The sequence below is a fragment of the Delphinus delphis genome, chromosome 15 (assembly GCF_949987515.2).
Source record: "Delphinus delphis chromosome 15, mDelDel1.2, whole genome shotgun sequence".
Lineage (NCBI taxonomy): Eukaryota > Metazoa > Chordata > Mammalia > Artiodactyla > Delphinidae > Delphinus > Delphinus delphis.
In genome coordinates this window covers 59,549,881-59,576,350 of record NC_082697.1, presented here as the reverse complement: position 1 = coordinate 59,576,350, position 26,470 = coordinate 59,549,881, and the positions used below count along the sequence as shown (strand labels likewise).

At 46.2% G+C, this 26,470-nt stretch overlaps 1 protein-coding gene across 1 annotated transcript in view; it reads left to right on the top strand.

The window, feature by feature from the left end:
* The first annotated feature begins 2,755 nt into the window (after nt 1-2,755).
* The window catches only part of CPPED1 (calcineurin like phosphoesterase domain containing 1), a 114,208-nt gene continuing 90,493 nt past the window's right edge, over nt 2,756-26,470 (top strand). The window contains exon 1 of the mRNA XM_060031765.1: nt 2,756-2,960. Coding sequence (XP_059887748.1) covers nt 2,891-2,960 — 70 coding nt within the window. The 5' untranslated portion in view covers nt 2,756-2,890. The remainder of the gene's footprint in view (nt 2,961-26,470) is intronic.

Below are 26,470 nucleotides of genomic sequence, written 5' to 3'. Positions count from 1 at the left end.
GTCAATAGAAGGAACCGAAAAGGCAAAGAGGGGAATGGATTTTCATGTTTAAGGAACATGTTTAAGGAAGACAGTGACTGCAAAGTTAGTGGGTGAGAGGCAGGCTGGATCTCGCAGGGCCTAGAGGCCAACATGAGGACTTTTGATCCTCACTTACTCATTCCTTCCTTGAACATTTCCTGAGAATTTCCTGCTGGACCAGGCCATGGGCAGTGAGTAGGGATACAGTGATTAATAATGATGATAATAATAATGGCCAATATTCATTGAGTACTTACCATTTGCTATTAGAACTATTGTTTTAAGCACTTTTTCATTCTAGTACACTTATTTTTTTTTAATTTATTGGAGTAGAGTTGCTTTACAATGTTGTGTTAGTTTCTGCTGTACAGCAAAGTGAATCAGTTATACATATACATATATCCACTCTTCTTTAGATTTCCTTCCCATTTAGGTCACCACAGAGCATTGAATAGAGTTCCCTGTGCTATACAGTAGGCTCTCATTAGCTGTCTTTTATATATATTAGTGTATATATGTCAATCCCAATCTCCCAATACATCTCACCCGCTCCCCACCTTGGGGTGAAAACATAAGTTGGTGTTCTACATCTGTGACTCTATTTCTGCTATGCAAGTAAGTTCATCTGTACCATTTTTGTTTTAAGCACTTTGATGCACCAACTCATTTAAGCCTCCCAGCAACTCTATGACCAAGATACTACCATTGTTTTTGTTTGACAGATAGGGAAATTGAGGCATGGAGAAACTAAGTAATTTTCAAGATCATACAACAAGCAAGTGGTAGCAGTCTGACTCCAGAACTCCTAGGCACTTATATTCTTAACCGCTATGATTTACTGCCTCTTATCTAAGATTAGAGGACAGTTCTCCTGGTCATGTTAGCCACCCAAACAATGCTTCAGATGCAGGCAGCTAGTTGGCATGTCGTAAGAACTCCCTGAGGAGTTAGAAACAGAAGCTTCTCCTGGAGATTCAGACTCAGTAGGTCCACCCTGGATTTTGTATTTTTAGCAAGTTTGACAAACGCTGGCTTAGTAGTTTAGTTCAATGGCTTTTTGCTGGACAGATTCCAGTTTGGGGGGGTGGCTGCTTCACTACTTTCCTGGATGTGTGTCACCTTGTGCACACAATCTCACCCCTCTGGGCATCAGTTTCCGCTTCTGATAAATGAAGCTAATGGTAGTACCGTCTTCTAAGGCTGTGAAGTGGATTAAGTGAGCTGGTGCAAAGTGCTCAGAGCAATGCCTGATGCTTAGGGAGCAATGATGACAGTACCGTGGCACCAAGCAGGGGCTCCTGTGCCCGTGGCACAGAAAGCCACACTCTGACATCAGGTGTTTGCAGCAAAGTCGGTTTATTTGCAGGGTGCCAACCAAGGAACTCATACCCAGAAGACCTGAACTAGCCAATGGTTTTCAGGCAAGGGATTTTAAAGACAGTGTTAGGGGAGAGGGTCGTAGGATGTGTGATCAGCTCGTGGACTTTCTTCTGATTGGTTGGTGAGGAGGTAACGGGGTGATGTTTCTGGAATTTCAACCTTCTGGTTCCAACCAGTTTGGAGTCGAGGCTTGTGGTCAGCTTGTAGTTACCACCCTCCACCTGGGTGGGGGGTCTTGCAATCCATCAGATTGTTATCTATATCCTTCCAGAAGGAACTAGGAGTTCTGTGACTCTATTGTCTTAATCATCAACTGCTTGAGCCTGCTCTTCGGAACTCAGGAAAGGCATAGGAGTCTAAAGCCTTTTTTTCTACAAACAAGAAACAGGGGAGGGCTTCCCTGGTGGCACAGTGGTTAAGAATCCGCCTGCCAATGCAGGGGACACAGGTTCAAGGCCTGGTCCAGGAAGATCCCACATGCCGCGGAGCAACTAAGCTCGTGTGCCACAACTACTGAGTAAGCCTGAGCTCTAGAGCTCGCGAGCCACAACTACTGAAGCCCGCACGCCTAGAGCCCGTGCTCCGCAACAAGAGAAGCCACTGCAATGAGAAGCCCAACGCAGCCAAATAAATGAAGAAAAAATAAAATTTAAAAAAATGTTTAAAAAAAAAAAAAGCAACAGGGGACACAGTGGGGCTTTTGTACCCGGTAAGGCCCTACAGTGTCTTGCTTGGTTTCCATCTCCCCTTTTCTTTGACAGTCCTCAATCCTGAGGGGAACAGGGGCCAGACAAGAAAGAGAATAAAATTTGGCATAGTGAGATTAATCATAATTCAGTAAGGGAGCTCAGTTTTAGGGGGACTTGGTTTGAAATGGAATGATGGTGATGATGACTAGGAAACTGAATATGCCTCAGAACTGTGACAGAGATCACACCTGGTGGCTCGGAGGACTGTCCTGTCGAGTGCTCCAAGGACAGGGCCGGGTCCTTTGGACCGTAAGGTACGATTCCCAGATAAAATACAGGTCCCCACTTAAATTAGTTCAGATAAACCACAAAAAATTTAGACAAGCATCTCCCAAATTGCATAGCACATACTTATCATTTATTGCTTATCTGAAATTCCAATTTAACTAGGCGTCCTGTATTCTTATTTGTTAAACCTGCAGACCCCACTTTTAGGGAACGGCTGGCCCCCCCACAATCCTTGAGTCCAAAGGCGCTCACTCTGTTCACGCAGGCGCCAGGCAAGTTGGCTCCCTCGCCAGGAGCCCCAGTCGATCCCAGAGGGGCCCCTCACGCTTCCGCCCCGTTCAGGCAGCACTAGTGGCGCCCCGAGCGACCGAGCCCCGCGCGCCCGCCGGCCCCGCCCCGCCCCGAGCAGAGGGCGCAGCCCCCAGCCGGGCAGGCCCCAAACGGCAGTTGGGCGGTTAGGAGTCGCGCCGCTCCTCCTACGCAGTGGACTCCTTCGAGGCGGAAAACTTGCCATGTCGGCTGCGGAGGCGGGAGGTGTTTTCCTCAGAGCTCGGGGCAGGACCCTGGACGCGTTTTCCTCAGGTACTGCCTGCCCTTCGCCTGGGAAGGTGATGGTTTCAGGGCTGCGGAACCTTCGGCGGGAACGTTCGGTCGGGATGTGCGCCTCCAGCCGGACCCCAGCGGGGGCTGCACCCGGGGGCTGGGGACCGCAATAGAGGCCGCACCGCCCGCACTTGGGGCTTCCAGGGGCGCTTTTGAAAGGAGAGTGTCTGGGCAAGGGGTACGGTCGTGGAGCCTCGCTGGCCTTGACCAAGGTTCCCTGAGAAAAGATAGAGTGAGGCAGCAAAGCATAGTTAATAGCGTGGGCTCTGCAGTTGGACTTGGTTTCCAAGCCCTGCCTTGGACACGTTGCTCAGCGAGTATTGGTCTCAGTTTCCTCATCTGTAAAAGGGGAATAATCGCAGCGAGGTAGTGTGTGGCACAGGATAAGCGCTGGGTGCACGTGAGATGCGGTTATTTTTATTATGGTCATTCACCACGATATAGTTTATACTCCATAATCATGGTTACCTTCTATAATATGAGTCATCCGCCAAAATGTTAGCAGTGCCCATCAGAACTGGAGAGGGGAGGCAGAAGAGCCGTGTGGGGTTAAATGCTTGGATTTTGGATTTAGATAATCTGCCTCGCTGTGAAAATGGGTTTGTTAATACTTACCGCATAGGGGAGGGTTAGCAGATTAAAAGGATTTCTGTATCCAAGTGCCTGATAGGCTAGGTGCTAAGTGAATGTTAGCCCTAGAGCTATAAAAGGGACCATTGCTGCCCGTTTTATTGGTCCTCCCTGCGTCTTTTGCTGCGTGGTCAAATTCCAGTTTTTGTCACCCCGGGGCAGTCACCCCAGACACGCTGCGTGATTTGACTTGTACTCCCCTTTCTTGCTTCATGCTCACCATTCTTCCCCTTGCCCAGTTCTCCTGCTTCACTGGTTTTCTTAACTTCAATTTTAAAGGTCCAAGTCCTTTATTTCCGTAGGGCTTTTGTGCTTGCTCTTTGCTCGCCTAGCTAATAGCACTTTCTCAACCTTCACACTTTATTTAAAGTTCAGTCACTTTCTCAGATTTTCCCTGGCTACCCTTACTAAAGTGGGTTTCTCCTGTAACTCCTGTCCGAAAGCCTTATTCTTTTCTTTCTTTGCAGCTGTTGGTGGGGGGTGGCAAGGTTCTGGAAGACCATGTAAGGCCAGAAATCTAGCTGAGGTGGATTTTAGAAAATACAGTCTGTTGTGGTGACCATTCTCTAAATATTTTAATACGCCTTTTTCCAACCTGTTTTCAAACCCAAGCTTGTGCGCCCCGTGCACAGTGAGGCCAAACAAACAAAATATCAGAGTTTGGAGCAGAGAAAGGTTTATTGCAGGGCCAAGCTAGGAGAACAGGTAACTCGTACTCAAAAGACCCGAGCTCTCCCTGTAGTTTTCAGGGAAGAGGTTTTTGTTTTTGCCGCGCTACGTGGCCCGTGGGATCTTAGTTCCCGGACCGGGGATTGAACCCGGGCCCTGACAGTGAAAGCACAGGGTCCTAACCACTGGACTGCCAGGGAAATCCCCAATGGAGAAGCAGGGAAGAGTTTTAAAAGGCAACATTTGGGGTGACAGCTGCAGGGTGAATGACTTTCTTCTGATTGGTTGCTGGTGAGGTAACAGGATGGTGGTCCAGGAATCTCAAGCATCAGCCTTCTGGTTCTGACCAGTCTGGGGTCTCAGCAGGTACTTACCATCCCTCACCTGGGTGGGGGCCTGCAGAACTTGAAGACTGTATCAGATTGTTAGGCACATCTCTTGAGGGAACTGTAAGACTAAAGAATTACGACTCTTTTTTAAAAAAAAACATCTTTATTGGAGTATAATTGCTTTACAGTGGTGTGTTAGTTTCTGCTTTATAACAAAGTGAGTCAGCTATACATATACATATATCCCCATATCTCCTCCCTCTTGCGTCTCCCTCCCACCCTCCCTATCCCACCCCTCTATGTGGTCACAAAGCACTGAGCTGACCTCCCTGTGCTATGCGGCTGCTTCCCACTAGCTATCTATTTTACATTTGGTAGTGTGTATATGTTAATGCCACTCTCTCACTTCTTCCCAGCTTACCCTTCCCCCTCCCCACGTCCTCACGTCCATTCTCTACTTCTGCGTCTTTATTCCTGTCCTGCCCCTAGGTTCTTCAGAACCAATTTTTTTTTTTAAGCGTCCATATATATATGTGTTAGCATATGGTATTTGTTTTTCTCTTTCTGACTTACTTCACCCTGTATGACAATCTCTCGGTCTATCCACCTCACTACAAATAACTCAATTTCGTTTCTTTTTATGGCTGAGTAATATTCCATTGTATATATGTGCCACAACTTCTTTATCCATTCATCTGTCGATGGACACTTAGGTTGCTTCCATGTCCTGGCTATTGTAAATAGTGCTGCAATGAACATTGTGGTACATGACTCTTTTTGAGTGATGGTTTTCTCAGGGTATATGCCCAGGAGTGGGATTGCTGGGTCGTATGGTAGTTCTATTTTTAGTTTTTTAAGGAACCTCCATACTGTTCTCCATAGTGGCTGTATCAATTTACATTCCCACCAACAGTGCATGTGGGTTCCCTTTTCTCCACACCCTCTCCAGCATTTATCGTTTGTAGATTTTTTGGCGATGGCTGTTCTGACTGGTGTGAGGTGATACCTCACTGTAGTTTTGATTTGCATTTCTCTAATGCTTAGTGATGTTGAGCATCCTTTCATGTGTTTGTTGGCAATCTGTATATCTTCTTTGGAGAAATGTCTATTTATGTCTTCTGCCCATTTTTGGATTGGGTTGTTTGCTTTTTGCTATTGAGCTGCATGAGCCGCTTGTAAATTTTGGAGATTAATCCTTTGTCAGTTGCTTCATTTGCAAATATTTTCTCCCATTCTGAGGGCTGTATTTTTGTCTTGTTTATGGTTTCCTTTGCTGTGCAAAGCTTTTAAGTTTCATTAGGTCCCATTTGTTTATTTTTGTTTTAATTTCCATTTCTCTAGGAGGTAGATCAAAAAGGATCTTGCTGTGATTTATGTCATAAGAGTGTTCTGCCTATATTTTCCTCTAAGAGTTTGATAGTGTCTGGCCTTACATTTAGATCTTTAATCCATTTTGAGTTTATTTTGTGTGGTGTTAGGGAGTGTTCTAACTTCATTCTTTTACATGTATCTGTCCAGTTAGGAACTGAGACTCTGTTATAGCTGAACTATTGTTTGCTGACTGCTTTTCCTTTGTTTCTGCATTTCCTCACTTCCCTAATTAGTAACCCCTTGAATCTGCCCTTTGGAACTCAGGGAAGGTTTAGGATACTAAAGCCTTTTTCTGCAAACAAGAAATGGGAGACGTGGAAGGGCTTTTGTGCCCTGGCGGGCACCACAGGATCCCACTCACTTTCAAACCAATGTGAGGTTTTGGGGATTTATCCATATTGGTCTAAGTAGCTCTAGTCTGCTCATTTTCCTGCTGGGCAGTAGCCGTTGTATCAGCATATATTGATACATTCTATTGCTGGATATGCTGAGGATCTTCTTGCCTCTCCATATCCACTCTCTCCCTGCTCCGCCATGCCCCAGGAGGTTGACATCTTTGGGCTTCATCCAGGGGCTCCTTGCCCTCTGGCCTGCTGTTGGGTTCAGCTGGTGGGAAGTCCTGACTGGAGATTAGAGGGTGGGGAAAACAATTGTCAGCGTGTTTATTCCCCTGGTTTAGTCCCTGTGGGGTTGCCTCAACCTGACTGTATTCCTTACCTGAAATTCACTGCTGCTTTTAAGGTAGGCTTTCTGCTGGAACTCTTTTCAGATGTAGTTCTGCTTTTCTGTGTTGGACTACTGAACTGTCCTTTGGTGTTTTTCGATACTCAACTCATCCCAAGTAATTAAACGCTCCTTTAGTTATCCTGATTTGAGTATGCCAGCTATTTCCTGCTGGGATCCTGATATGATGGACATTCAGTTATTTCTGTTTTCCACTCTTGGTAACGGTGCTCTTATGAACATTCTGGTACAAGCCTTCTTGTGGACACAGGGAGACATTTCTCCAGGGCATGTACCCAGAGGAGCGAAATTCTGAGTTGTAGGGTATGATCTTTTCCAGCTTTGCTAGATCTTGTCAAATCTCCTTCCAGAATGTTTGCACCAACTTATGCTCCCACTAGCAGGCTATGAGAGATCCTTGTGACTCTGCACTGTCTCTTTTCAGTTCAGGAAGTATTTACTGTGTTCCTGTTGCACTCTCTAGTATCTTGTGATGAGTAAAAAAAAGTCAAGGGGAAGGCAAGGGCTCATAATCTAAGCACAGAGCTGTGGCACAAAAAATAATTCTTGGCAACTGGTGGGCTCTGTAGGCCACTGCAGTGGGAATCGGGATTTTTTTTTAAGCTTTTTTTTCCTTAATTAATTAATTTTATTTTATTTATTTTTGGCTGTGTTGGGTCTTTGTTGCTGTGCGTGGGCTTTCTCCAGTTGCGGCGAGCAGGAGCTACTCTTTGTTGCCGTGCGCGGGCTTCTCATTGCGGTGGCTTCTTTTGTTGCAGAGCACGGACTCTAGGCGCGCGGGCTTCAGTAGTTGTGGCTCACGGGCTCTAGAGTGCAGGTTCAGTAGCTGTGGCGCACGGGCTTAGTTGCTCCGCGGCATGTGGGATCTTCCTGGACCAGGGCTCGAACCCGTGTGCCCTGCATCGGCAGGTGGATTCTTAACCACTGCACCACCAGGGAAGCCTGGGAATCGGGATTTTAAGCATTGGTCCTGGGTGATGGTGAGACTGTTAATTGAAATCAGGGAGTAAGGAGTAGGGCCAGGTTTGATGGGATTAATTTGGGAAGTGGTGGCTTTGAGTTGCGGTCAGGAAATCTGAGGCAACTTGCAGGGTGCGGCGCACAGCTGGGGATGGAGGTGTGGGTGCCACCCACAGAGAGGCAAGTAGATGATATCGCTGTAGGAGTCGGTGGCGTTCCTGAGGGGCAAGGTGTGGAGTAGTGGACGGGGTGTGTGTGTGTAACCTTAGGATGTGCCATCGTTTAGGGGGTCAGAAGAAGGAAAAGACACACTGAAGGCCTCAGAGCAGGAAACAACCAGAAATTTTGGAAGATAAATCCAGGAGCCAGCCTTGGTACCAAAGTTGGGGAGGAGGGCTTAAGGCGGGGTGGTCCGCAGGCTCAGATGCTGCAGACATCTAGGTGAGTGTTAGCTGAGCAGAGGATGGCAGGTTTGTTATGTCGCCTTCAGGACAGTTTCAGTGCAGTTTGTAGGAGGAAGCCTGGTGCATGGCTTTTGAGGAATGGTGGAGATTGAGGATGTGCAGTCAGCGAAGGCAGGATTCTGTTTGGAGCCGTTTGGTGATCCAGGGTAGACATAGGGTCGTAGCAGTTTGAAGGAGGAGCAATGCTGAAGGAGGGCTGAAGGGTTTGCGGTAGTACTAATGGTGATAAGAACAGCAGGAGCATCTAACGTTTATCAGGTGTTTACGGCGTGCCAGGCACTATCCTCTGTGCTGTGTGTGGATTATCTCATGTAATCTTCAAAGTAGTGCTGTTGAGCTAGCTATTAGGGTTACCCTCTTTTTACAGTGGGAGAAAATCAATCTCAGGAAGGCTAGGCAACTTGCCCAAGGTCACATGATTGGTCTGAGATGGATCTGGGGTTGAAAAATGCAAAAGGCAGGATAATTGTTGGAGAGCAATATCTGAGGAGATGGGAAAAGCTGGCATTGAGGGCTCAGAAGAGGGGTTGGCCCTGGGAACAAATTTCTTCTTCGACCATCTCTCCCTCCTTCTATCTAACTGTTTTTCTGTCTATCCATCTGTCTACCAGACGGTCCATCCATCCTATGTCCATCTTTTCATCTGTCTGTCCATCCATTGCCCACTCATCAAATGTACTAAGCACCTCCCTTGTCCCAGGCATTGTGCTGGATCCCAGAGTGCAGTGATGAGTGAAAACCAGATGTGGTTCCTCACCTCTGGCACGTAGCTACTTGGAGAGCCTACCATTAACCTGCCAATCACACAAAGCATCATAAATCCCAGCTGTGGCAAGTGTCAGGGAAGTGAGGAATGTCACTTGTCAGGAAGTGAGGGGCATCTTAATAAGGCCCTGCAGGGAGGGCTCCCCTGGGGAAGGGGTGTGTCATCTGATTGCTGAAGGATAAGTAGGAGGTACCTGGGCTCTGAAGGGAGGGGGAGGACCGTTGTAGACCACAGGTGGAGCAAGTGTGAAAGTCTGACATGGTGGGACAGGAAAGGGAAGGGTGAGAGGAGAAAGAAGCCCCTGAGTCTGGAGCTGGGTGGTGCAGGATGAGACTGGAGCATGGGGAAGGGGTCATTGGGGAGGTTTTGTCTTTAAGCTGCATGTGTGAGGACACAAGGACACATGATCTGATTTCCATTTTGGAAAGAATGGTCTGGCTGCAGCAGTAACAACAGAAGAGTCTCTGCTTGCGAGGAACTTGGGGTGCAATCTGATTGGAAGCTGGAGCTCAGCCACTCGTCTTGAAGCAGCATTTCCAAGGCACACATTGTTCACTTTGAATTTGTTGACTTCCAGCAGCTGGAGGGGCGTGTGGTGGTGGTGGGGAGCTTCTGGTGGAGGTGATGGGGGCGCTGCGGTGTGAAGCTTCCTAGCCCACTGGAGCTGCCCCAGGGCTGCCGTGGGACCAGAGAGCAGGAGAGGTGCTCACCTGGAAAAGAGTGGGGTGTGGAGGGGGTGGAGAGAGACTGAGAAGATAAATTGAGATAGGAGGAGGGAAAATGACCCTGGACTTCTAGAAGTGGGGCCTGCGCTTGGTCTCTGTGGGTTGAGCAGCCCCAGTGGGCATGCCCAGTATGCGTCATACAGCTCAGGGCTTCTAGAGGCCCAGCCTTGGAGGGTCAGGCTCAGAACCCTTCACTAGAAGTTGAGCACCTAGTCTACCCCTGAGCTGCCTCTACTGCTGTCACTGACTTACCTGGGTCCTAGTTCCCTATTAGTGTTGCTGGTGGCTTTGAGCGATCCTCTTGGAGGGTCCATTGCCAGTTCAGGCTCTGTGGGCAGGTGGTAAGCTGGTAGAGCTGCCCCAAGGGCAGGCTTGGAAGAGAAAGGAAAGGAACTGGCTTTTTCTGTCTCTTGCCAAAATACACATTGCCTCTCAAAGAGGTTTTGGTGAACTCAAGCAACTGTGCCTCAAATCACAACCCTGATCACCCTCACACTCCCTCCTGGAAGCCCCCTCCAGAATTAAACAGTTTGTTTCTCAAGTGAAGCTTGTCAAGTAAATGAAAGAGTGCTGTCTTACCCAGCTCAGGCTGCTCTAACAGAACACCATAGGCTGGATGGCTTAAAAACAACAGAAATATATTGTTCACACTCTGAAGGCTGGAAGTCCAAGGTCAAGGAACCTGCAGATTCAGTGTCTGGGGCGAACCCTCCTCCTGGTGCATAGATGGCTGTCTTTTTTTTTTTCTTTTTCTTTTTTTTAAGACTTTATTTTTTAGAGCAGTTTTAGGTTCATAGCAAAATTGAGCGGAAGGTACAAAGAGTTCTCGTACATCCCCTGTCCACACACGTGCACAGCCTGCCCATCATCAGCATCCCCCACCAGAGTGGTATGTTTGTTACAACTGAACATACAGTGACACAACATAATCACCCAAAGTCCACACTTTACCTTACAGTGCACTCTTAGAGTTGTACATTTTATGTACAATGTACATGTACTGTATAATAACATGTGACCATCATTGTAGTAGATGGCTGTCTTCTTGCTGTGTCCCCCCATGGAGGAAAGCGGGAGTGAGTGATCTAGGTCTCTTTCATAAGGGCAGTAATTCCAGTACTAAGCCCGCAGGATTTAATCACCTCCAAAGTCCCCATCTGCAAATATCATCACATTTGGGGTTAGATTTCAATGTAAGAATTTTGGGGGGACACAAACAGTCCATGGCAAGCACTTTAAGACCATTTCCCCCGATAGTTTTTGAGTAACAGTATTCCCACGCACTTCTTCCGGGAGTGTTGTATGTGAAGCCTGGCTTCAGTCATCCATTCCTGTTAACACAACCTGCTAGGCTCTGTCAACAGATGTTTATAGAAAGTAAGTTGTACGTGTCTCACCTGAGAAGGCTCACAATCCTCAGGCATGTTCAAATATTCATTTTAATTAGGCAAATTAATAATTATATTTCCTTGACGTATCCTAATTAAGACTACTTTCTCCTAACAAATAATTGTCTTTCTGAAAAGTTTACAACATCAGTTTTGAAGAAATTCTCAAAGGGAGAAATATCAAGATAAAATATGTTTTCAAAATTACCTATCTTTAATTGTTTTCAGGTCCTAATCAGTTTTTCCAGTTCATTTTACCACTGGAATATTTTCCCCCTTAGAGAACAGGGATCTTCAGTGGTTTACCTAAAATGATGATTTCCTTGGACATTTTAAACCTCCACAGCTGTTTCAGAGGAGCCAACTCTATTCACTGATTCTGAATGTTTCTTGGTCCCTTCTGGAAACCGTCTCGCAGAGAATAAGTGAAATCTCTAAAGAATAATGTACTTCATCCCTTCCAGGTCTCACCTAAGAACCTCTCTAGAAACAGTAGGCCTGGAAATGTTTGTTCAAGTCTGAAGAGGGTTGAAAATATTGTGGCGTAAAAAATTCAAACTTATCAATGAAGGAAATGAAATGAATGCTTTTAATTAATTTTTTAAATTAATTAATTTATTTTTGGCTGCGTTGGGTCTTCGTTGCTGCGCACGGGCTTTCTCTAGTTGCAGCGAGTGGCGGCTACTCTTCGTTGCGGTGCGCGGGCTTCTCATTGTGGTGGCTTCTCTTGTTGCGGAGCATGGGCCCTAGGCGCATGGGCTTCAGTAGTTGTGGCTTGCGGGCTCTAGAGCGCAGGCTCAGTAGTTGTGGCACATGGGCTTAGTTGCTCCGCGGTATGTGGATTCACTAATTTCAAGTTTCACTGGTTTTTAATAAATTTACAGAGTGGTACAACATCAGAATTTTAGAAGCTCTCAGTCTCCCCCAAAAAGGATACTTTGTGTCCATTTTCAGTCTCTTTATGTTTCCAATCCCAGCACAGTCAGCTACTAATTTACCTCCCTGCTTTGCCTTTTCTGGACGTTTCATATAAATGGAATCATATAATCTGTGGTTTTTTGTGACTGGCTTCTTTCCCTTAACATAATCTTTTTAAGATTCAGCCATGTTGCAGTGTGTATCAGCACTTTGTTCCTTGTTACTGAACAGTATTCCAGTGTATGGATTACCACATTTTGTTATCCGTTTACCTGTTGGTGAACATTTCGATATTTTTTGGACATTGATGGACATTCCCCCATTTGGACACTGGCTATCATGAATAAAGCTGTTATGAACATCCACATTATAGGTCTTTTTTTTTGCAGTACACGGGCCTCTCACTGTTGTGGCCTCTCCCGTTGCGGAGCACAGGCTCCGGATGCACAGGCTCAGCGGCCATGGCTCAAGGGCCCAGCCGCTCCGCGGCATGTGGAATCTCCCCGGACCGGGGCACGAACCCGTGTCCCCTGCATCGGCAGGCAGACTCTCAACCACTGCGCCACCAGGGAAGCCCTAGAGGTCTTTTTGTATGGACATATGTTTCATTTCTCTTGGGTAGACACCTAGGATTGGAGTTGCTGGGTCGTATAAGTAACTGTGTTTAACATTTTAAGGAACCACCAAACTTTTCCAAAGCAGCTGCACCATTTACATTCCCAGCAGCAGTGCATACAGGTTCAAATTTCCCCATATGCTCATTCACACTTGATATTGTCTGTCTTTTTGATTATAACCAAGCAAATGCGTGTGAAGTGGAATCTCACTGTGGTTTTTTTTTTTAATAAATTTATTTAATTTATTTTATTTTTGGCTGCGTTGGGTCTTTATTGCTACGCGCAGGCTTTCTCTAGTTGTGGCGAGCGGGGGCTACTCTTCGTTGTGGTGCGTGGGCTTCTCACTGCAGTGTCTTCTCTTGTTGCAGAGCACGGGCTCTAGGTGCACAGGCTCAGTAGTTGTGGCTCGCGGGCTCTAGAGCGCAGGCTCAGTAGTTGTGGTGCACGGGCTTAGTTGCTCCGCGGCATGTGGGGTCTTCCCAGACCAAGGGATCAAACCCCTGTCCCCTGCATTGGCAGGCAGATTCTTAACCACTGCACCACCAGGGAAGTCCTCATTGTGGTTTTGATTTGCATTTTCCTAATGCCTAATGATGTTGAACACCTTTTCATGTGCTTGTTGGCTATTTGTAGTCTTTGAAGAAATGTCTGTTCAGATCCTTTGCCTGAGTTATTTATGTTTTTATTATTGAGTTGTAAGAGTTCTTTATGTGTTCTGGGTACAAGTCCCTTGTCAAATATATGATTTGAAAATATTTTCTCCCATTCTGTGGCTTGTCTTTTCACTTTCTTGATGATATCATTTGTAGGACCCAAGTTTTTAATTCTGATGAAGTCCCAGTTATCAACTTTTTCTTTTATTACTTGTACTTTCGATGCCATATCTAAGAAATCTTTACCTAAACCCAAATTGTGAATATTTACTCCTGTGTTTTCTTTTAAGAGTATTATAGTTGGAGCTGTTACATTTAGGTCTGGGTCCATATTGAATAAATTTTTACGTATGATGTGGAGTAAGCGTCTTATTAGAAGTTTTCCTTTTTTTTTTTTTAACTACAGTAGAAGCCTGGTAGTTTGTCAATGAATAGAAAAAATTAGCTAAAGAGGGGAATCATTAAAAAAATTACACATTTTTGACATTTCATTTTAATGTAAACTATAAATGTAAATTCAGTTACTGATCTTTTGAGGTCAGGCCAAGGTCATGTCTTGGAGCATGGGTTTACAGATGGGCCTGCCCGGGAGCCTTTCTTGCATAAACAACACCCATAGCAAATCTTTTCCAGTTTGGGTTTTTTTCCAGTGGAGCAGTCAGTTAAAAATCACCTAGAGAGCAGTCTGAGCGAAGGATTCTTCTAGCTTTACACTTTCTCATCAGATCTTTCACACTTGCCTCCCCGACACCTGATTCAATAGTATTTTATTTTTACCAGCTTGCTTTTATTGAGTCTTCCCAAAGCATCCGTCGTTGCTTTATTAGAAACAACCCTTTTTACATTTGTATTTCTCTGGCTTACATGTTTGATTAAATTAGGCGATTTAAAACTAAGTGCTGGCATGAACAGACTCGGGGGCACCTCCTGACAGACACTCCATGAGGGGCGGGGCAGAGGTGCGTGGAGCACGGAAGGCCATCAGCTTGCCCTGGGCCGTGGTCAGAGCCTTCGTGGAGGCATGGAGAGTGTTGATGACTCCTTCACATTGGTCTAGTGGACGTCTGTTAAGAGAGTATCTTCTTCACAGAGGGGACTAACTGACAACTTTTTATATTTGTGCAGTGTGTGAGTTTTAACTTTGTCAAACCCTCCAACGAGCAAGGGGCAGTAACACGGGGCCAGGGCACCTGGAGACTCCAGAAGCCCCAGAACTGCTGCCAGCCACTCTCAGGACCAATAGAATGTGGAGTCAGACACCCAGGAAATATTTGTTGAGCGAAAGAACGTCCAGACTCCCCCACGTAGCCTTGTTTAAAGGAAAAGAAGAAAATTCTTTGTCAAGCTAATGGCGCAGGTCCTCATTTGTAAGAAGGAGGCCGAGTGTTGGCTAGATCTGTCTTAAGGAGCAGCCAGGATGACAAGTGCATTGATTTCATCTATGTGGGGATGCTTTGGTGATTTCAGGCCCCAAACTAGTAAGTGGGAGGATCCAGAGGAGGACGCAGCTCTTCAGGCTTCCTGCCCTCTGGCCCCGCCCCCAGAATACAGTGGAGCAGGACGGAGCACCTCATCTTCCCCCAAGTCTGCCCCTTCCCAGTCTCCCCTAGCTCTGTCCGACCAGCGGCCTGGGAGTCGCTCCTGACCTCTGCTTCGCCCTGCTCTCCGTGTCCCGGCCACCCACAGTCCCATCCACGCACCCCCAGGGCACACCTGGGCTTCATCTACTTCGCTGCTTCCCGGCTCCCACCACCGTGAGCCCGGCCACCCCACCTACCCTGCCTCTCAGCCGGACAGTCCCAGCAGCCTCTGAGTCCCTCTTGTCCCTCCAGTCTCTTCCCTGGACAGCATCCAGAGTCATGTCTTTGAAACAAAAACTGGGTCTGTCAGCCCTTGCCGTGGCTTTTCTCTGTCCCCCTCCTCTTCCCTCTCTTCCTCATTCTTCAGGCCTGTGCTGCTTCTCCTATTCTAAGTTAGGTTCTCTGCCATTCGCCTTCACCCGTTCTTTTCCTTTATGATACTTGTTACAACTTAGAGTTGTGTCTTTACTCCTCTGACTTTGTTGTCCTTTCCTGCCCGTAGGTGATAAATTCCTTGGGGGTGGAGCAGGAAGCCCAGGCCTAGGACGGTGTCTGGCAGTAGTGGACCTTCAGTGGCCTTTCATTATGTGAATAAATGAATGAAAATGAGTACAATGCCCACAGGATCATGTGTGTGTATCCACCTAACCCACAGCTTACACACATCATGTTTTCTCTGGACAAAACCAACAGAAACCAAGGTATTGAGCCAATCAACAGGACCCTTGCAAACCACGCACCACTGGGCAGTTGGTGCCGTACCCAGAGGCACCCGCTGGGGCCGGTGCTTGTTCGCAGGCGGGTCCTTCCTCTCCTTGCCCCCTCTCAGAGCTGCATCTGCCCCAAGTAAGGGTGGCCTTCTCCTCCCATCCAGGGCCTCCGTTTGCTCAGCCTGTGCCTGCAGGGCTGCCTCTGTCCAGAGCGAGCACCTTCTTCCAGTTCTCCCCGAAGCACCACCCCCTGGGCCAGCAGCCACAGGCTCTCTTGGCAGTGAAACACGGGGAATGGCGCAAAAGTCATAGCAAACCTCCACCCAAAACATGGAGACCCTCAATGGAGTTCTGCTTTTGAAAAGTGAGAGAGGTATGGAAAATGTCTTTTTCCCCGCTTAGACGTTGTCCAGAACAGCGTTGGCCAAAGCCAGGAATGCTGAAAGCCGCCTGGCCAAGTAGTCCTGGTGCATCTGCCTTCTTACTTCTCTGAAGGGTTGCAGATAAAGATGCTGGCAGGCCCCTCATCCCCAAACGGCAAGTGTGGCAGCCAAGCTATGACTCAGAAGCTTTCGCGTATCTCAAAATGCTACCTTTTGGATGCATGTGGGCTGAGAAGAGGTTGGGTAAATTCCCTTTGGTACTTAGGGAACGTAATTTGGAGACTGAGTATTTTGCTGTCGCACTGAATTATTTTGGGGGCGGAGGGGCCCTGAAGGACACTACTTTTTTAAACAGCTTCACATACCGCGCAATTCACCCTTTCAAAGTGAACGATTCGGTGGCTTTTAGTCTATTCACAGAGCTGTACCACCATTACCACAAATTTTGGAACACGTTCACCACCCCAAAAAGAAACCCCACACTCCTCAGTTGTCACCCCCGACCCACCCCCATCCCCCCCAGCCCTAGGCAACCACTAGTGAAAGACACTGTTAACTGCTGCATTAAGTTCTGGCAGTCTTACCTTTGGGACATTTGGATTGTTAAACCAGAAAGAGTCCCAAAGCGGTGAAGATTGTTTTGCTACTGTTGTGTGTTTTTGTTTTTTAACCACTGAAATAAGATTAGTCCCCAGAGAAGATGAGGGGCATTGCTGAAGACATTTAGATTGTGATTCACTGTGCAGATTGCTGCTGTGAGAAACTGCAAAAATTGCATTTCGTTGGCGTTTGCTCTTTAGCTAGAAAGCTTCTGGGCAGCTGTAAAGCAACCCATCTTTGCCATTTTATAACCAAAGCAATATCCACAGTATATAAAGGAAAAGATGTTAAGACCAAAGCATACACACATACACGTACACACACACACACACACACACACACACACACATACACATATACACATATATACCATCAGATATTTTCTGAGCCCCACTATGTGCTATGGGAAACAAAGAAATGGGTAAGATTTTGAGAACGCTTTCTGCTAAGACAGGGTAGGAGTTACCGTGGATAACAGTCATGGTAGTAGAAGCGCACACTTGACTGCTTAGTATGTGCTAAGTCCAAATGCTTCACATGTATTAGCTCAGTTAATTCTTCACAACAACCCTTTTGAGGTAGGTGAGTTATTCTTACTTTACAGATAAGGAAACTGAGGCCCTGAGAGGTTAAGGAACTTGCATCACGTCACAGAGTTGGTAAAGGGTGGAAATGGGATTTGATCCTGGCACTCAAGCCTCAGAGTCTGGGCTGTCCTGGGACAAGGTTAGGGCTTTGGGAGATGGAGGCCCAAAGTGGTACAGGGGCTTGAAGCCCTTCCCCAAGCCCACATGTCTGGGTATGATCTGTTTTATCCCCAGTATTCATATTTACCCCTGGTCTCAGGGTCTGGTCCTTGCTGTGCCCTCTGTCTGGGGTGCATCTCCCCAGCCCCCCGCCTGGCTTTGTCTCGTCCTCAGATCTCATCTCCTGTGTTGCCTCACTCCTCCATCTACCACAGAGCTCTCCCACCCAACAGTTGCTCCGTCCGTGATCACCCTGATTACTTCTGCGGTACCAAGGAGCACAGTGTGTAATGAGCTTAGTTGTTGACCTGTTTGTTGTCTGTCTCACCACCATTCTGAAGGTCTTTTCTTTTAAATTAATTAATTTATTTTTATTTATTATTTGGCTGCATTGGGTCTTCGTTGCTGCGTGCGGGCTTTCTCTAGTTGCGGCGAGTGGGGGCTGCTCTTTGTTGCAGTGTGCGGGCTTCTCATTGCGGTGGCTTCTCTTGTTGCGGAGCACGGGCTCTAGGTGCGTGGGCTTCAGTAGCTGTGGCGCGTGGGCTCAGTAGTTGTGGCTCGTGGGCTCTAGAGCGCAGGCTCAGTAGTTGTGGCGCACGGGCTTAGTTGCTCCGCAGCACCAGGGATCGAACCCTTGTCCGCTGCATTGGCAGGCGGATTCTTAACCACTGTGCCACCAGGGAAGTCCTTGTAAGGTCTTAAGGAATGGGACCTGTGGCCTTGCCCACTAGTTGAATGTCTGGTGACTAATATGACACCCATCCTCAGAACAAACTTTCTGAATGAGGGGAAGAGTCAGAGCTGCATCCGCTTGCCGGGGAGGAGGAAGTGGCATGTGAGCTGGGCCCGGAAGGATAGACAGCACCTCAGCAGGAGGAGCTGGTACAATGGAGAGCACCCCCTGGAGGAAGGGGCGGGAAAGCATGGGGCGTGTTTGAGGAGCAGGGAAGGGTCCATGTGGTGGGATCCTGTGGTATGTCTTGTGCAGGGTTCTTCAGTCTCGCTGTTGACATGGGCTGGATTCTTTTGTGGGGCTGCCCTGTGTAATGTGGGATGTTTAGCACCATCCCGGCTTTTGTCCACTGGACGCCAGAAGCACCATCCCCCTCCCAGTGTGATATCCAGAAATGTCTCCAGACATCAGATGTGCCCTGGGGATCAAAATCATCCCCGGTTTAGAGCCACTGGTCTAGTGGGAACAGTAATCGGTACAGTTGGGAAAATTTCGGGCTGTGTTTTAGCACCAGGTGCCGGAATGAGCGAGGGTCCACTGACATCTTCATTTATCCCTTCACCAGATGTTTACTGAATGCCTCCCACCTGCCAGGGACCAAATGATAACATGCTGACAGAATACTGGAAAGGGAAAGCAAATGTGGGCCTTTCCTTATGGAGGTTAGAAGGTAGTGGCCCTTCAGCGAGGGAGTTTGATGACCAGGGTGAGCATTTTATAAAGAGTCACGATGGCAGTGATGGACTGAGATGGATCCGAGCAGGGAGTCCTGCATGGAGCTGTCTTGGTAGCTCCAGGTGGGGATGGTGGACGCCTGACCCAAGACAGTGACGCTCTCAGTTAATGCTGAGTTAATTCTCTAACTTTACAGTCCAGTGGAGAAACGTGGCCTCTATAGTCCCAATTTATGTATTATTTTGAGTCAGATTCGTTAACAGGAGTCAGAACATTGAATTCTTAAACATTCTTACAATGCAGTGACGTGTTGTAGCTCTCACACTTCTTAACCACTATCTTGTGATTTTAATTCTGTCTTCCGAAAGTCAAACTAGATTTAGAAAATGAGACTCTTATTTATAAAAAGTAAATGAAGAAAGCTGTTTGTCGTTGTATTCCACCTTGAATTATTTGGGGTTGCCTATAAGGTGACAGGTTTAGCACATCATGAAAATATAAATTATTAGAGTATTAGGTGTTGATTAGGGACATGGCTGACTCCCGTAGGCCTTTTCCTAGTTGGGCGATGGAAGTAGTGATTCATTCGCTTTTGTGGGGGGGTGCGTTCATTATAGTTAGTTATTGATTAACTGGTAAGAATGAAAGGATCAATGCGATTTCTAATTCTTGGTGTATATTAAAAAGTCAGCTTTCATTAACAATTGAAAAATGTGCCCAAAAGGTATAATAAAAATGAGTGAGAGGAAATATATCGTCAGAGACAAATTCAAGAAAACATTTAGTTCGTGATATTAAAGGTGCAAACTGTAAAGAACAATTGCAATTTGAATGTCTGTTTTTCAGGCAAGATATTGGCACATAAACAGAATCTCATAGGAGGGCTTAATGGTAAAGAATCATGTGAATTTTAAAAGGTTTTTAAGATTCTTTTCTGTGTACAGTTGCTTTGTACTCAGTAATGCTTAAAGGAGACTCACAGGCCTTTCCTGATCATGATTTAATACCAAATCCAGTGTCCTTTTTATCCCTCGATTTTGAAAGATTGTTTCTATGACAGTCTCTATCCATTAGCTGAAAATTGGAAGTGGCCAAATCTTGTTACTCTGTATATGACGGATGAGTCAGATTTCCTTCTAAGGCCCATTTTTTCTTTAAAAAGTATTTTTCAATTAATCTTAAATTTTGATTCAGGCTATGGTAACATACTAAATTATGACAATTTATTTTGGTAGCTTGGGGCTTGTTTTCTTCCAGCTTGTCATTTGAGCAGACCTTGGCACTCCTAGCCGATGAGTCTTCTCTTTAATCTCACTTGTGTGATCACCTGCCCTGAAGTCAGGGCTCTGTGGTGTAATTGGCCTGGTTCTGCCCCTCACGCCTTGTTAGTCTTGATCAAGTTATTTACCCTTGACCTTGTGAGTCTCCTCTTCTGTACCTCTAAGCAAAATGGAAGGGTTACCGTGGATAAGGGCTTCTCATCCCAGATGTCTTCAGGGGCCAGGTGGTGAATGGGGCCAGGTGTGGACCGCAGTGAATTCCAGAGCATTCATGCCAGTAAAGGGGCAGTTACTGCTCAGTCCCAGCCAATCGTTGGCACACTCCATTTGGGCCTGGTGTGGCCAGATTTTCCATGAGAATCCAGAAAGCCAGTTGTATATATGAAACTCATGCATTTAAATTGTTGGCAACAAATTCAAAATTTTATAAACACGGCGTGTGCCAAACAGAATACACCTGCTAATCAGATGGCATCGAGAGACCTGAAGTTTGTAATGTCTTGAGGAGATCACCAGTTAGCATCCCACAGAAAATAGATGTCCTGGGCCCTTTGCTGTTGGCAGGGTCTGTGAGCACCTTGTCAGCATTATCTTTGTGTGCTGTCTCCGCACTCATCAAGATGTGCCATTTAAAGGAAACTTTTTGGAGACAAAAAATGTCTTTATGGAGGTGGGCAACTTGCAGGCAGCCTAGGGAACATTCCGTCTTCTTCATGGCTCTCTCCTCTCCAGGCCAGCCCGGCAGCACTGAGATGCTGAACAATAGAGGCTGCTGCTCATAAACTGTAACCTTGAACTTGAGCCATGACTGAGATCCCTAGCCAGGCCTCAGTATTCCCTCCTTGGTTAAATGAGAGTGTTGGTTAAAGTAACCCTGAGAATCCCTCCGGCACAATTTCCAGTTCTTTAGGGGGAAAAGGTGGGCTTGTATAAGGTGAGCCTTCAGCCTTCATAGGATGGGCTGCAACAAATGAGCTCACTCAGCTCAGTACAGGAGGGTCACGTTAAACTTGTGGTTACCTGAGATTAGTTAATTATGTTAGTTAATATTATCATCTGTGGCAGACAGGACCTGCCTCCCTGCATGAGCCCCTGCTTTTGAGCGTGGGCTGGCCTAGCGACTTGGTTGTAATGAATTGAACCTGGTAAAAGTGATGGGCAGTCACTTCTATTATCATGTTACATGAGATCGTAACTTCCGTTTCCTAGCAAACCCTCTTTCTTGCCGCCTCTGATGAACAAGTTTCCACGTTATGAGCTGCCACGTTGGAGAGGCCCATGTGTCAAGGAACAGGTGGCCTCTGGTTGACAGCCAGGAAGGAACAGGTGCCCTCAGTCCCTCAGTCCACAGCCACCTAAGTGAGCGGGGAAGCACATCCTGCCTGACCTGAGTCTTCAGATGAGACTCCAGCCCCAGCCAACACTTTGATTGCAGCTTTTGAGAGATGTTGAGCAGAAGGTCCAGCTTAGCTGTGCCCAGATTCCTGACCAACAGAAACTGTGAGATAAATCATGTGTCTTGTTTCAAGGTGCTGCATTCGTGGTGATTTGTCACATAGCAGTAGATGGCTATTACACCGTCTCTTTGAATTTGTTTAAAAAATTAACATTGAAAAAATTACATTCACTGTAGACATTCTTATTCATAGCAGATTGAAGTGTTTTAGTTAAATGAATGTATGCATTATTGTGTCTTAACACTAAGAGCCATATAGGCATTATCCAGAGCTTTGTGTCAAATGTTTCAAAAGATTACAGTCTGGTTTTAGCACCATCAGGGTCAGAAATGAGATCTTAATTTAAGCAACTCACTTTATTCTTTAATCCATTCATTCAAAATACTTAGTTTATCTCAAAAATTTGACCTTGGTCTTATCATAGTTGTCAATTAGAGTCCCTGACTGCATTCTTGTATCAAATTTGGACAAAGGAAAATTACCTCTCTGTTGTGCTTTTGAAAACACACATTTGTGTATGCTGCACACACACAGCTGCTAGCAGGTGCTTTCACTGTATGTCATGATGTCATGTGAAAATCTAAAGTGTTAGAACTCACTAATTAGTAATGAATTCCCTGAGTAAGTTCTTACCTGGAATCTTGGAATTCTTACCAAGAAAACTGAATTGATTTTGAAAGGTGATTTAAAGGGAGTTGATTAGACAGTAATGGATAAGACCAAGAAATGTTTAGGACCAAATACCTGAGCTGGACATAGGCAGGACGTCAGAATGAACAGGAAAATATGCAAAACAAAAAATGAAACGAAAAACACAGCCACTAACAACAGCAAAACCCCTCCCAGACGTTGTTTCAATTTAGGGAAACAATCACTTTACATCTGTTTGATATAAAACACATTTAAACAGGTCCTTGATTAGTTGCATGCCAGTACTTCTCACACTTGGATTTGCATAAAGTCACCTGGGAATTTGTTAAAGTGCAGCTTCTGACTCAGTAGGTCTGGGGCGGGCTTCCTAAGCTCGCAGGTGATGGTGATGTTGCTGGTCCGTTGCCACACCTTGAGGACGGAGGTGGAGGCCCAGCCCAGCCCCCTGTGCCCAAGTACGGCCTGCATAATGCTGCTCTCTCGTCATCCTCACCTTCTCCCTCAGCCTCCATTTCCAGGTACTTCTGCTCCAAATGGGTTGTCAGTCATTTACCAGGCTGTCTCACCTTTAGGCTCTTTGACTAGGAAAATTAAAAACAAAACAAAACAACAAGCAATAAACCACCAGACCCTTAAGTGGTTTTTAAATGCCCTGATTGTGTATCAGGTTGCTTTAGGGATGGTCCTTACCACATCTAGACTTCCACAGTTAGAGCTGCCAGCACAGTGCTTTCCGGAGTCTAAAGAGAGAAGCTGGGGCCAGACGTTTGCTCTGCCCCGGAAGGGAGGCATCATCGTGAGCATTCTCAGGCCCTTGTAGGTGTCAGTCAGCTAATGCCTATGCCCTGTCCTTGGGGTAATTCTGGACTTCGGTGAAATAATTTAATGCAAATGTTTTTAAGAATTCGCTTTCCTAATATAAAAGTCTGCCCTTCTGAGGGGTGGGGGAGGTATAAGTTTACAAAAGATCCCTCCATCTAGTACTAAGTCTTACCAGCCTCAAATATCTTAAATTCAGCCTTGATTAAAATTAAGATGAGGCCAAACACCACAGACTTCTGTAGCAGGAACTTTAAGAGGCTCCAGGTGCTTTTGAGAACGCAGAACCCTGAGTCATCAGGTTTCCTTTATTAGATAGATAAGGTAGATGGAACAGTGACATGGAGCTGTCATTCATTTTAGGTCAAATCTGTTTATTTTGTACCTTGTCATCATAAAATGGAGATTCTTTCTGAGATTTTACTTAGTAAACCAGTAAAAATGAAAGATTTATAATACCTCCAAGGACAACTTTTCGAGACTATGACTATTTGTGATAGGCAACTATAACTGTTAAAAGGTTCACTGTAGAAAACCTTCTAAATTCTGGTTGTTGTAGCAGATTGATTTATGCCCCAACTTTGGGGTGACAGTCATCTCCCTGATTAATTTAGCCAGTTTAAACAGCTTTGCAAACTGCCTCAGAAACATAGCTAAAAGCATTCATCAGTGCAAAATGGTTATTATTAAAGTAAAATAAATGAACAGTGCCAACAATTAACTTTAAAACTCAAATCAGAATCTCAGTTTTTTTCATGACACCAACCTTGAGCTCTTGAAGAAGTTTTGCTGACTCCTTCCTGGCCCTTTATCTTTAAGTCGGATCTGTGTAACAAATGACCCAGAAACTTGGCAGCTTGAGAAAACTAATGTGCATTATCTATCTCCCAGTTCCATCAGGCATCTGGGTGCAGCCTAGCTGGGTCCTTCTGCTGCAGGGCCTCATGAGGGTTCCGTCAAGGTGTCACCTGGGGTGTGGTCTCATCCAAAAGCTCACCTAGGGCGAATCCTCTTCCAAGTTTACTCCCATGCTTGTTGGCAGAATTTGGTTTCTTTCAGGTTGTTGCATGGGGGGGCGGGGGGCTCTGTTCTTCACAGGCTGTTGGCCAGAGCCCTCCCTCAGTTCCTTGCCGTGTTGGCCTTTCCAGGAGGCTACTCATCATGACAGCCTGTTCCCTCCAGGAGAAGGGCTCCGAGAGAGAGTGAGGGAGAGTGAGCAAGGTGAAAGTCAGGGTATTTTTTTTAGCCTTCTCTCTCTCTTTTTTCAAAACCACTGTATTGAGATATGATGACATGAAATGCTGTACATATATAATGTGTACAACTCAGTGAGTTTGGGGATAAGTACAGACCTGTGAAACCATCACTACCATCAACATCTATCATAAACATCCATCTCCTCCTAAAGTTTCTTCCCGCCCCCTTTATTGTTGTTGTGTGTGTGTGTGTGTGTGTGATAGGAACACTTAAGATCTACCTTCTTAGCAAATTTTAAGTGTCCAATACAGTATTGTTAGCTATAGGCACCATCCTGTATAGTAGATCTCCAGCGCTTATCTTGCATAATTGAAACTTTGATCCTCCCCTCCCCATTTCCCCTACCTACCCCCCAGCCCCTGGAAACCATCGTTCTACTGTCTGCTTCTATGAGTTTGACTGTTTGGATTCTGCATACAAGCTGAGGATCAGGCAGTATTTGTCTGTCTGCGACTGGCTTATTGCAGGCAGCTTAGTGTCCCCAGGTTCATCCATTTCGTCCCAAATGGCAGGATTTCCTTTTTTTAAATCTGTTGTATGTATATACCACCTTTTCTTTATCCCTTCATCCACTGAGGAACATTTAGGTTGTTTCCATATCTTGGTCTAGCCAGTCTCTGAAGGCACATCCCATAACTGTATTCTGCTTATTAGAAGCAGTCCAGCCCACACTCGAGGGGAGGGGATCACACAGGATGTGAGTATCAGGACTCAGGGGTCTTCGGGGGCGTTTTGGAGTCTTTCTGCCACATGTAGTAAGGGCTCAATGAGTGTGAGTCAGATCCGTTGCAGTGCTGGATCGCTGTCCTTGGCACTGAGATGCACACAACAGGGTTTCATTGCAGTCCTTGTTCAGGGTGAGTTTAGGTAGGTTGTGATTTGACGGAACAGCTAGCATTTTAAGCTGTAGTTCAAGAACTGGCAGGTTAACACACATACATAATTTATTCTGGAAAGTACGGATGGGTAATTTTGTTTGTTTACATGCTTGTCTTCTTAAGTTCTGGAAGAGGAATTAAGGAAAGGAGGCCTAAAGCCTGAGATCCATTCTGAGATGATAGTAAGCTAGGCATGGTGGGTGGGAGGGTGGTCGTGGAATTTTAAAAGCTTATGTGCTACATCTAGATCTCAGCTTAAATGACCCCACCTCAGAGAGGCCTTCCCTGTGCATCCAATTTAAATTAACCATTGCTTTCGCCGTAATCCTCGCAGAGCCCTTAGCACCCTCGGCTCTGTTCTCTGCGAATTTCCTTGTTTGCTCTCTCTCCCTCTGTGAGAACTAAGCCCCCGAGAGCCAAGACCTCACCTGTCTTGGTCCACTTGTGTGTCATCAGCACCTCGCACGGGGCCCGGCAAACAGTAGGCTTTCGGTAAATACTGAATAAATGAGTGAAGTGAACACAAAGGTGTGAAATGACTTCAAGGAGCTTTTGGGAAATTCTAGTATCTTCATGACTTCCAAAGGAAATGCCAGTTATTCAGCTCACCTGCAAAATACGTTCATTTGTTAAAGAGAAGAAAACAGTCTCAAGGTTGTGGGGTAGTTAATCTTGTCCCTGCAGCTGATGGCTGGTGTCCATGAGGCAAGTCACGTCACCTCTCTGGGCTGAGGATAAAATCTGGGCTGATGAGTGGGTGTGTTCAGACTGCTCTGTCCCCAGAACCCACTCAGGCAGAGGAGGCTATGTGTTTTCAACACTGGTCAGCCACTTGTGGTTTTGTTTGAAGAAAGGATTCTGTGGCCAAAGAAAAGTTTGAAACCCACGCACCCACTGATGGGCATTCCAACTCTGTAAGTGCAGACGCTGGTGGCAGTGTTTTGGGCAGATCAGGGTGGAGACCCGTGGCCCTTGAAGCTTTGGCAGAACCAATAGCAAGAGCAGCCTGATAATTTACCTTCAGGTGACCCACGTGCTTTCCAAGGACATAAAGAATGAAAGAATCTCGTCCCCCCAGCCCTCCCCTGCAGCCTCACACCTCACCTGTGCCCACATCATGCTGCCTTGGAAATGTTAGCATCATTTTTTTTTTCCATATTAAGATTTCATTTCTGGCCCCGCCTTTCCCACCAGATAGCCGGAGCTTCTGAGCTCCAAGTTTTTCTGTCACATCCCCAGAAACAGTGCAGATTGTGCCATTAAGCCTGGCGTAAACGATTTGAAAGCGCTTCACCTCGTCGTTTAAACATAATACTTCTGACAGCTTTCAATTTGGGGTATTTTTAATTCTAATTAAAAAACTATTGAACATTAATAGCCTCTATATAGCATGCCGTGGTGCCTCTGTGCTCCATTTTGGCCATCTGGCTTTTAAACAGACAGCTTGGTTGCATAGCTGTTAACGGCCCATGTGGTTTTTCCCTGG